Here is an 11,562-nt window from a genome sequence, read left to right as displayed (position 1 = left end):
GCAATATTCTTCCAAATTCACAGCTTCAGCTGAAATCTTGATACGGCTCCTCACTTACCATTAAGACAACAAGATGCTGACAAGAAGAGACCATCCAAGTCAAGACGCCGTCGATTCATACTCATAGGTCAAAGAGAGAGTATTCGAACGGCAGTAAGGAAGCCGCTAAGTTCCTTCGCTCTAAAGATGATATTGTCGTTCTTCTTCAAGAGCGGGGTGAATGATGACTCATTGATGACAAATCTCAAAATATGAAGTGTGACTCTCAGTGAGATCACGTGATTTATTGACACAGACAAGATATTTCCTATGATTGCAAGGCTTGGGGCTCTCATATGGCCTAAAAGATTGCCGACTATACTCGATCATTTGAGGGAAAAGTTGTAATTACAGCGGTATTCAAAATTGACCTAGGAATCAATATCCAGAAGCCCCAGTGCGTTCCACCCCCTCAAGTGTACTACGAAGATAGACTATATCAAGTTCACACTGGCTCATATTTCTCAGACACAAAGGGATTTATGTTAACGCTGTCCTACCAAATTCTCAATGTTGAATTGAAAACTTGGCATGCGATATAAATGAGTGACATATTCTATCCGACCCAAACCCTACTCCCCGTGATACCCAAAACCGATGACTACCACCCAACCCAATGCATATTGCTAATGACAAGTCTTTCTAGTCCCCAAGAAGTACGCCGATGAACCTTCCCGTGCTAGATTAAAGAGTTGGCATCTTGCGCTTAGAAGCTGGGGCACTTCTCAGGGTCACCGCAGCCGGGGCAGTAGGTGGTCCTAGTGCCATCGGAGTTGTCGATGACACTGCAGGGCTTGCCGTCACCTCCCTGAGATCCAGCGCACTGTAGTAAGACATATTGGTCAGTTATCGTGTTTATAACTCCATAACTCCTAATAGAAGAGTCGAGCGGGGCTCTCTGGGTTAAGGGGTTTACTTACCGATCCAACATTGCACTCAAAGTTGGCAAAGACAATTTGGCAAGAAGTACCGTTGCAGTCCTAAAGACGAATGGATTAGCTACATGAGGCCAAGATAATGGCTTTATTCGTATCTGGGAGTATTGTGCTACTCACACCACGGCCGGTTTGCGCTTCACGCTTGGTAGCTTCACCAGTGGGAGTTGCGGCCACTGAGGAGGCGATCGTCAAGGCGATGAGGAGGGAGCTGAGGCTGAACTGCATTTTGATGGGGTTGGAAGAAGTGGGAAGGATAGTTCCTTGATTTTGGTGTTGAGAGTGGTTGGGGTTGTTGTGTTTGAGTGATGATTGTAGGTGAGTTGTCCTGTGATGCTCTTCTTTTCTTTCTCGAGATGTGCGGGATCTCTTCGACTTATATACCCGACGTCGCTATGCCTTAGGACGACAACTATCACAAGGCCGCCATCCTCATCATAGAGTCGACTTCACAACTTTCGTCTTGCCACCAGGCTATCCAGGTAGTAGTTGGTCATCGTTGCTCAGCTTACTGCAGGCGCCATGCTATGTCGTGTGGTCGATGGTCAGGCTAGGCCAATATGCCTATACTAGACGGCTTAGATGGGTGTGGAGATATTGCTTACTGCTTCTATTCGAGAACAATTCTCTTATGCCTAGCGTTTGCTAAGACTCATGATAGAGTAGTTGGAAGTCCTACGCTAACATCTCAACACAGCTTTACCAACTATCCCACCAACTCAGAAATCCTGAAGGCAGTGACGTTCCTGCAAAACAACAACTTTCCATACCGTTGCTGCTACTTGTTTTCGCATGTTTCAAGTTGGAGATACCAAACCAACCGCCAGTATGTATATGTGCATGTATAGGAGATAGTGCTACATGACTGCTATTAGTCGCTATATTGGGGTGCAACGGAGCACCCAAATATCAAGGTTATACCGCAAAATCGAGTTAGGACTTATTCTATTGCTAAATCTATCTAGTAAGGGGTTATTTCCTGCGAGGTATTATGGTCTCCTATAAGCCATTTTCGAAGACAATGAGGAGAATGAGGAGAAAGAGGCTTGTCCCACATACACGCGCAACCATAATTATGTCTCTGCAGCAGTTAGTTGCGAGTTCCCCGCGCAAGAAGGAACATTGTCGCCACTCCGCCGTGTGATGGTCTTGTGATGCGATTTATCATTACGAGTTAACTTATTTTACAAGCTTCATCCTCCAAAAACAAATGCGCGAAGGATTCTTCAATCGTGGCTTCGAACATCTGAGAATGATATGTTAGGACACAATATTATATTCTTACCCCGACGTTGCCATCAGTTAAGTGGATCACGCCATAAGCCACAACTCAACTCTGTCGTCGACAACTATTATACGCTCGGAAAAGGTTCGCTCGTAAGCTATACATTCGATCGGTGGCGTGAAAATTGATTATTTGAAGCGTTCGCGAGTCTCCACTTAATTACAATATTACAACTAATAACCTCACGGCGGCGCTAACGTAAGGGGCACCCGGTCTTATTTGGTGGTCAGCAAAACACAGGCTGCGAGAGCCAAGAGGCTGTGCTATTTGTTGAGCCGGAAGCAGGCTTACCATAATCGGAAATCTTATAATAAGCGGACACGGCATTGCATGCGGCTATTTATTGGATTAGTCAACTATGTGAGATATCGTTTCGATCTTAAGTAGTATTCGAAGAGCTATAATATAAGGCACACTACCTAACTGGACGAAAATGATGACTAGAGTTTTGTGCAACTAATAGCCCCAGACTCCGACGTAGACCGAGAGGCTCCGGCACTCCGGCATACTCTTGGCCTTACGGCAGAGAAATACGTTGGTAGGCAACAAGTGAGATTCTTAGAAGGGACGAGTGGTTCCAACATCATAACAATGACAGTAGCAACACCGCAGATCGGTCATTGCTAAGTGGACAAATAGTAGTGGAGAAGCGGTCAAAATGAATTTATAAATCCATGTGACACTACACACCCAATAGTGGATTGAATATTTCATTTCTCCATGGAGGAATACGCAGTCAGTTACTAAATATACGTTTTCCATCACTTTTTTGTATTTCAAGTATTATCTTTTACCGTCCGTTAGCTTGGCAGCGCGCCGTTCAAGCTCGTATTCTCAATGCACGTTTCCATTTACTCCAAGTTCAGTAGTGGGCGTTCAAATATTGAATGTATCAATGCCAATATGCCGAATGTAAGGCAAGGGTAAGCTTTAAGCCGAGCACGCACGGGGAAGTAAGAAGGGAAAACATTTTCCCCCTATCCTTTTTGCTTAGAAATATAATCAACCTAGGGCACTCCGGGGTTTTGTGTTTAAATACCAAAAGTAATGGTTCTAAGAAGTATCACTCACAATTTACCACTAGTTCATCCTTCGTCATACCTAGGCATTGTGTAAAGCCTTGGGAGCTGCTTCTTCCTCGCTTCCCCAATAAATTGAAGATAGCGATGAAAAAACAAAAGAGAGACAAAAGAGAGACAAAGGAAAGACAAAGGAAATAAAAAAGCGAAATGTATATAGAGGAGGATACGCATCCTGGAGGCAGTGTAATACCAGGTATACGTGGACATCCTGAACCTCTATATACACCCCAAAACAAGATACAAATAAAACCAAAAAGAAACCCAAAAAGGAAAAAGACAAAATGAACATGAGAAATGAGAGGGTTAGATTGAAATCAAAAAGGGGTGAAGAACTCGGGGCTACCTTGTAGCGATTAGCGGTAGAATGGGTAGAAGAGAAGATAAGGAGAAAAGAGACAAATACAACATTTAAAGAGCAGAAACAGAAAAAAAAGAAGATACAAGGAGAAAACATATACAGGCAATGAAAAAAAGGGAACCAAACTCCGGTCAATCACTCCCGCCACCAAGGCGTCTTTTACAAAGTGAGTTGGGCCCCATGGCAACCCACCCGACCGCGCACTCTTCCATTGAAGTTTCCTATATTGCCAGTTGAATCAGTCCGGGAGGGGTCTCGCACGGAGATAGAGGATCTGCACCCGACCTTCAAGCTCGAAGGCGCCATGATTAAGGGGGACAAACCGACCTTGTCCCCCACGCTACGGCTCAGTCCAAAAGAATGGACGGCCTACGCATCTAGCTGGGCGTTGCGTCAAACGCAAGATAAAAGGGTCCGCATAAAGCGAGCCATGCCGGCAGAATCCACAGCGAACCGAGGGTGACCCAGGCTCAGGCAGGAGAGTTTGCTTGATCCCCCCCGAGTGTACATGGGGCGTGGTCCATGTACAAAGGAAACCCGCATCGCCACCGTCGCTCCAACTTGGTAGCAACGGATATCTCTTTGGTCCCGTAGAGTGGCAATTATACCAATCTTCTCGATCAACTAACAGGAAAGGCACACTAAGTAGGAAAAGATCACACTGAGCCTAACACTCCTCCGTCAACGAGTATACACCCGAACGAGAGGGAAGAGGTCCAGGGACGCGCCGCTAAAGCGACCAGTCGTGTCCGGTGCCGATAAGTGACTACGACAAGGCGTTTGTTTAATGCCCTCGTGGATTGTACGCGAGTGAATGACAATAAGGTATGACTACATGCGCCGTATGCGGACTGGTCGATTTTCGACAGTTACGTCCCTAGCGATGCTCTCTTCACCACAGAGGGCTGTTCAGGGACCTTTGAGTATGGGGGAAGGAGGAATATAGGACGGAAAATGTTAGCATGTTGTGGACGGTATGGGTTGGGATATCTCGCCCTGGGCTTCCTAGGTGTCATGGATATTGTGAAGATCACGAAGTAGAAAACAAGAAGTTGAAAACACGATTTAAAAATAGGAACATGATTCAAGAAGGAAGCGCGTAGTGAATTACAATTGAAAGGGATAGGGAAAAGGGTAGGGGAGAAAAGCAAGTTAAGAAATTGATTGTGGGAGTCGGAGAAGGAGATGTGTGATGTGGAGATGGAGTAGGATAGGATTCTGGTGGGAGATAAATGTATGTAGGTGGGAAGGTAGAGGATTTTTTTTTGGGAGAAAGGGAATTGCATTTTATAGGGTTTTAGGTAGAGGAATGATTTGTGGGTGGCTTTTTTCAAGGATGGAAAAAATTGTTGTTGTGGTAGTGCACTGGGTAGAGTAGGAAGGTGGGTTAAGGATAGAAGGGAGAAGGGAAGGGGACCCATGTTGATGTAAAATGTAAAATGGATGGAACATGTAAAAAGCTAGGAACTTGTAAAATTATTGGTAGAAAGGTATCGAAGGAGGAAAGAACGCATCGCACTGGCATAGGTACTCTGGAAAACAACGACTAATGCCTAAGGACTTTCTAAGGTGCCCACCTAGAGCGAGGCATACTAAAAAACCACTGTCCCAAACATTACAGTGCTAGGAAACAATTAGAGTGCCAAGTAGGTAGGTGCGTCACTGGCATGTGTACCTTAAAAATAATTTCGTGAAGGTACGATACGTGATCGTCGCTCATTCCACGTGGATATGCGACTCGACACTAGAGGTATGTATCCCTGCACAACGAGACTTGGATTGTCAACTGGACTAATCTTTCACTTTTTTATCCGGTTCATTGTGGTCATAATAAACTGTATCATTGCTTAGTTCCCTAGCCAGGTACCTACTGAGGTAGGTACATCTCGAGCCCTACGATTGTCGTGTTTGTCCCATCCACTGCACAAACCAGCATCGTAGTCACTTCTCCTAGACCTTTTGAACAATTAATATACATATATGAGCCTTTTTGCCTCCCAGGCTATATGAAACATCCCCATTCAATCTCGAAATTTTTACGAAGGCTTGACCCCATTTTCAGGGGCTCATTTTACCCCTGAATCTCGCTTAGTAAGCAGACTTCAACAAAGATATCCAGTAACGACGACCACGATAAACCGATGCGACCGAATACTACAAGTGAATGCGAACCAAGCCCGAGCTCATCAAAGACATATACTACCAAGATGCCTAGTATGAATCTCTCAGTAGAGTACGCTCATAGTTTCTATCAAAGGTCCAATAACTCCTAAGGCCTTTCCGTCTCTATGCGGCTTACCCCTATCCCCTATTTCAATAACAAATCACACATCTACGAATTCGCTAAGCTCGAGCGTCACCTTCGCGTAAAGCCATTCAATCCTGAAGAGGTATATACCTATGCATTTATTGAGACGTTGTAGATATAAGTAGGTACCTAAGTTAGGTTGGTATAAAGAAGTAAACCGTCCGTGCACGTCCAAACGCCTATGTAAAAAGGACCCCTTGGATACACTTTTAACCCTCCCATCTATATACATCGCATCGCGTTTACATCGTACCTTAGGATCTAGTCCAAGGACCGTATACGCGCGAATACCCAGAAAAGGGCCTTCTTGGTCGCGGGAAATCCTACTACTGTTCGCGTAAACCGTTAAAACCCGAGAGGGAGAGAAATTGATCGATAAGACATCCATTCCATTGCAGATCATCAACGCCTGGGCGATGAAAGCCCCGCGAGACAAGGCAACTTGAACTCGACGATGGCACGTCTTACTAGCCCTACAACTCCATCATACCTCCAACGCCTTCGCCTAACTACTCTTTTCATGATTCTTTCTCTCTGAAGCCAAGAGGCTCCACGTAATTCCAGCATATACACCTCAAAATCGTTTTGCGGACATTCCAATAGCTTGTTAACCCCCTTATGAATCCACACTCGAAGAGTGATTACACTCTATACATTATCTATGTTTTGGAAACAATATTCGAGTGGAATCCTTCTGCCCCGATAAGCCATTGGCACCTTTTTGACGGATGATCGACCAAGCCTGCAATGACTACAATCGCCCCCAGGGGCCAAAAGTCTAAACTGAGCCCACCCGTATTGTGGTATTTTTCTTCCTATGCCTTGCCGTTCGAAGGCTCATCCCGAACGTAGATTTCTGTCTACAATCGGGGGTATGGGGTTTGTTCCAAGCGTTTAAATCATGCGTCATTCCGTAACGTCGTGAATCCTCCACATCTATCATTTACTCTGGGGGATAAACATCGGGATCGCAGTAAGCGGTCGTTTATAATTGAGGCCGCGGGATAAAAGCAAATGACGCCAAATTTGTATTTTTGATGATTCGGTTTTTTTTATTTTGGGGTTTCGGCTCATCGATGTGTCCGGGAAATCTCTAAAGGGAGGACGGATATATACAGGGGGTCGGCCACCCTCGTAGATTGCGACATTTCGAAGCCGGATATTCAGCAGAAGCTCTTGAAATCCATTACAGAGATTCAGGCTCTCCTGGGTGCTGGGCATAAGCCAAAGTTAGGGTAACCCATTCCCATCGTACCCACTAAGACAGATTATGGGATACGCAGGGGTTCGATTCGGATAAACCTGTGCCGTCGACCGGCGGTGTTCGAAGAACTCTGGCGGTTGGGAATTTCCACCTCTTATTCAACATTCGACCTCGATGAATACCAATCGAATTTTGATTAAGTTGAGGGTTTTTGTTTACTCACTGGCCACAACTGACTTGTCGGCACGCGACGCCATGAAGTTCGCATGGCTCTCGAGGCAACGCGCCATTAAGTTGTGCACTAGGGGCTTGTTAGCAAGCTTTTTCTGATTGAGCTAATCAAATCTGTATTACTCACCTGGCCATACGGCGGACTTGTCAAGCATGTACGCCGTGACTCTCAGGATTTTAGTCGCATATCCACCGTGGCTATCCATTTGAAGGCGAGAATCGATACCACCATTGACACTGCCACTAACAATATCCATATTCATCTTCATCTCGGCAGTTGAAAGAAGCTCCTGGATCTTATGGATAAGCTTGACGTCCTCATCTTCGAGTAGCATAATGGCCGGAACTCCACTCATATCAACCTCATCCTTGCCAAGGACGCCGAGATATCTACCGACTCGGTCTTGTAGCGTGGCGATCCATTCGGCGAGAACCTGCGCGCAATCAAAAGAGCACATTGCAGATTGTACAGGTAGTTCTCGGCCGGTAAATTCAGCAAACGTAACGCCGAGCTTATCAGACATGGAAAGAGAGTCAGCAGCATAGAAAGCAGCCTTGCGAAGGTGTTTTTCCCGGCGAGTTATCGCCCGGCTGTTAGTACCCTGTAGCTGGGACTGCGAAAGAGGGGGCGGGGGAAATTTGACTGCGGAAAATTCGGGAGACGAAGATTGCGTTGGTGGTGAGTCGACGAAGACTGAGCTTGCGGCAGAAGCATCCGATGGATCTGTCATTGATTCCGCGTTCGACGATGGAGAATGCTCTGCGTGTTGAACGATCTCGGTACCACGGGAGAGTTCGTCTGCCAGGCCGTCCCAGTCTCGTTGCCAAAACTTCTCTTTGGTTCGGGACATGTTAACAAATAATCGGATATAAGCTAGGTCGAGTAAAGGAATTGCGTCGGCTGAAAGAGGTCCCATGCCAAACGGATTTGGGCGCTCTAAGCTGTGGTGTGGGTTACTAGCCCAAGCCGATTGCCATGCTTTTAATGCTGGCTCGATGTGACGGTGCATTTTTTCCGTCTCTTCATTTGTCCACATCTTGTTATGGTGACGCTGACGAGTTTCCCAAATGTAGTTGTGAAGAGCGTTGATCAAAACTAAGCAGCCAAGGGTACTTGGCTTCAATTCACTTGGTGGGATATCGTTCATTTGAATCGCCGAGCCCATTTGCTGCTGCCCATTGCTAAATGCCAATTTCTGCTGCTTCTCGTTGGTACGAAGCAACTCGCCTAAAGCCTCGTGGAACGTAGTTCGGTTGTGCCCGGCAGCCCGCACACCGCCTTTCAATTGGAAGGAGGCAGCACTCTCAGCTGCGAAGAACTCTTCATCACAAGGAAGATCCAGAACAATTTCGGAGTTAGTCAATGCCGGGGTATGGTTGTAAGCCGTCACTAGGATACTCGAAAGAATGAAGATAACGTAAAGAGTGCGTTTTCGTTCCTCCATGGTTTTCCACCTTAGCCATTCGGCCTGTTCCTCAGAATCTGCCTTAATGCCACCGTTCCAATTACCCTCGGCGTCATTGATTTGGATTTCCCGAATTTCTGCCGAGTCCATTTTCACGGGTCGAAGTAGGCCAGCAGCTTGAGCAAGACTAACTAGGGCCGCGGAGTGAGTTGAGGCGATATCACTCGCAATCTTGTCACCGCAATTGTGTCCATATACGACGTTGAGCAGCATTGCTTGCACTAACCATAGTGGTGTGTGGATCGACGACTCCGGTCCTTGGGATCCCTGGTCGGATGAGGGAGTTCGGCGGAAATCAGCCTTTCGCATATCGGCTTTTCTTCGTTCTTCTAGGTATAGCTGTATCATTTTCTTGGCCATTTCGAACAACTCCCTTGATTGAGCGCGCTCCATTTCATGAAGAGCACCAATAGCAGCCATAGATAAAATGAGACAACCGCTTCCACCAACTGTATTAGAGCGTCCACCGTTTGAACTAGATGGTGTGTCAAATGAGAGAGTGGGTAAATGTAGAAATGGGAGATGGGGATGGAAATAACGGAAATATGCAGCAACATATCTCTGTAGATCTTGAGTGCTTGGTAGGTTTTTCACATTGTCAGATGCGTTATCGGGGGTATTCGGGAATTGAGGCGACATAGGGGAGTTTGGGGATGTGAAGGAATATTTACGTCCGCTGTACGGCCCACATTGGGACAACGCGCTGATGAGCGCGTTCCGCGTAGCTTCAGTAATAGTTGAAACAGGTGAGTGTGACTGATGGCTACCACCAAGAGAGGTTGGTGTCTCCGGACCAGGACCGAAACCGAGGGATTGGTTCAATCCGTGCGCGGTCAAGCCGGGCATCATAGAAGGACTAAGTGAACTCATTGATGGAGGTGGAGTTGAGAAATAAATGTCACTCATATTCTTCTGAGATGACGACTGGGGAGAAACAGGTGCGCCGTTCAATAGATCCGGAAAGACCGTGCCGCTCATCTCCATGGAAAAGGGCGTCGTCACCTGAGGAGGGCCCATTAAAGCCGGCTGCCACATGGAACTAGATGCCGTCGTCACAGCTGTTGGGTTGGAACCATCAAGCATCACATCACTAATACCACTTTGACTAGTGGTGCTCATCGCGGACGGTGACGAACCGTCGACAGCATTCTCGCCGGGGTTGTTGAATGACATCTGATGCTCGAATCCTGTTAACCAGTCAAAGCTATCATCGATATGCTGGCTAGGAGTAGACATGTCCGTCATCCCGTTACCAAAAGGAGACGTGGGGTCGAGGGACATTGAGTGGGGAGACTCGGTATAGTGGAGCGCGTTCGGGTTGATAGTTGAACCTGGTTGACCAAACAGCAGATTCTCAAACTCATAATCGGGTTGGAAGGGTAGAGGAGGAGCTGTACGTAGGCCAGCATTAAAGTCCATGTTATTAATGCTATGAGTCTCCAGCTTCGGTAACCCATGGCTCATGCCCCGATGACCCATCACCGAGGACATACCGGCAAAACCATGGTCCACATTGTGTAGTGGCAATCCCACGAGGCTCTGGTGGCGACTGTGAGTCGGCGGGATATGGTGTTGACTCCTCGCGACTTGAGCATTCGCGGCAGCAATCATTTGCATATGGTTCCCGTCCACATGGCTAATGGTGTTTGCGCGAGGCCTCATCGAGGCGTTTGCTGCAGCTGCGGAAGCGTTTGCACTGGCAACACTATTTTTCCGAGCCCGACTCTGAGCGGTAGCAGTACTGCTGGTGCTCTCGCGACGGTTCCGTGGCCGCGACGAGGGTGTCGTGGTCTGGTGGAGTTTCTGCTGGTGTCGCAGGAGCAGATCTCGTCGGGCAAAGCATCGTGTGCACTCGGGACACTCAAATGGCTTTTCTTTGGTGTGGGAACGCTCATGACGTTTCAGATGTTCCAGTCGGGCAAATGAGCGCTGACAAGTAGCACAGACGTGAGGACGAGGCTTGTCGGTTTTGGGCGGAGGGAAAGTCGCGGGAGCAGCGGTGGTGGTGGTGGTGGTGTTCACCGTAATAGACGAGGCTTCACAAGGCAGTCATGGTCAGTCAATGAGTCAACGTAATCACATTCATAGGTCGAGGATAGAGTACAGGTAGTTGGTATAACAAATTGGCGCCGGCGTTGTCTACGACCCGCCATTGAGCTAGATAAGAGGAGAATAGGTATAATAGGTATGGGGAAGTTGGAGGGGCAATACGAAGAAGCTGTCTTGGAGGGGGGTTGGAGCCCATACCAGAATCATCGTTGCCAGCATTGTTCCCTGAGACTACAGCGGGCGGCGATGGATTGGACATGACTGATTGAGAGAAAGAGAGAGATGGATGGACGGATGGCGGAAGAGAGAAGGAGGGAAATCCAACCGTCGACTACCGTTTCGACTCGTCAAGGCTATTGAATTGAAAAAGCAAACGTGAGTTGCGTTTATTTCCTTGGAGGTAGAATCGAAATCGACGGCGGGCGGAATTCGTGGATTTGGGGTGTGGTGTAAGTGGGAGGAAAGTAGCAAGCAGAGCGCAGAACGATGGAGAGCGTGATTGATTGATTGATTGATTGAGTGGTGGTTCTGCGGTTCTGCAAGAGAGAGCCTCTGCGGTCTGTGGTTGCGTGTGTGGTGCGTGGTGGGGAGATTTTGGAGGTGGG

At 47.3% G+C, this 11,562-nt stretch overlaps 2 protein-coding genes across 2 annotated transcripts; both read right to left on the bottom strand.

Moving 5' to 3' along the window:
• Positions 1 to 474: 474 nt before the first annotated feature.
• F4822DRAFT_8255 (uncharacterized protein) lies at positions 475 to 1,368 on the bottom strand. The gene is made up of 3 exons (XM_051464034.1): positions 1,095 to 1,368; positions 960 to 1,019; positions 475 to 862 (listed from the first exon to the last, which is right to left on the bottom strand). Exons 1-3 carry the CDS (start codon positions 1,200 to 1,202, stop codon positions 746 to 748), a joined length of 285 nt encoding a protein of 94 aa, XP_051319090.1. The 5' UTR covers positions 1,203 to 1,368; the 3' UTR covers positions 475 to 745.
• Positions 1,369 to 7,426: 6,058 nt separating this feature from the next.
• F4822DRAFT_435634 (DNA binding regulatory protein AmdX) lies at positions 7,427 to 11,216 on the bottom strand (the record flags this gene model as incomplete). Its single annotated transcript, XM_051462223.1, has 3 exons — positions 7,427 to 7,512; positions 7,570 to 10,944; positions 11,156 to 11,216. 3 exons carry the CDS (start codon positions 11,214 to 11,216, stop codon positions 7,427 to 7,429), a joined length of 3,522 nt encoding a protein of 1,173 aa, XP_051319089.1.
• Between the last annotated feature and the right edge of the window lie 346 nt (positions 11,217 to 11,562).

This window comes from Hypoxylon trugodes (genome assembly GCF_022578975.1).
Source record: "Hypoxylon trugodes strain CBS 135444 unplaced genomic scaffold F4822scaffold_1, whole genome shotgun sequence".
NCBI classification, from domain to species: Eukaryota; Fungi; Ascomycota; class Sordariomycetes; order Xylariales; family Hypoxylaceae; genus Hypoxylon; species Hypoxylon trugodes.
The sequence above is the reverse complement of the archived record's forward strand: the minus strand, read 5'-3'. Positions and strand labels throughout refer to the sequence as shown.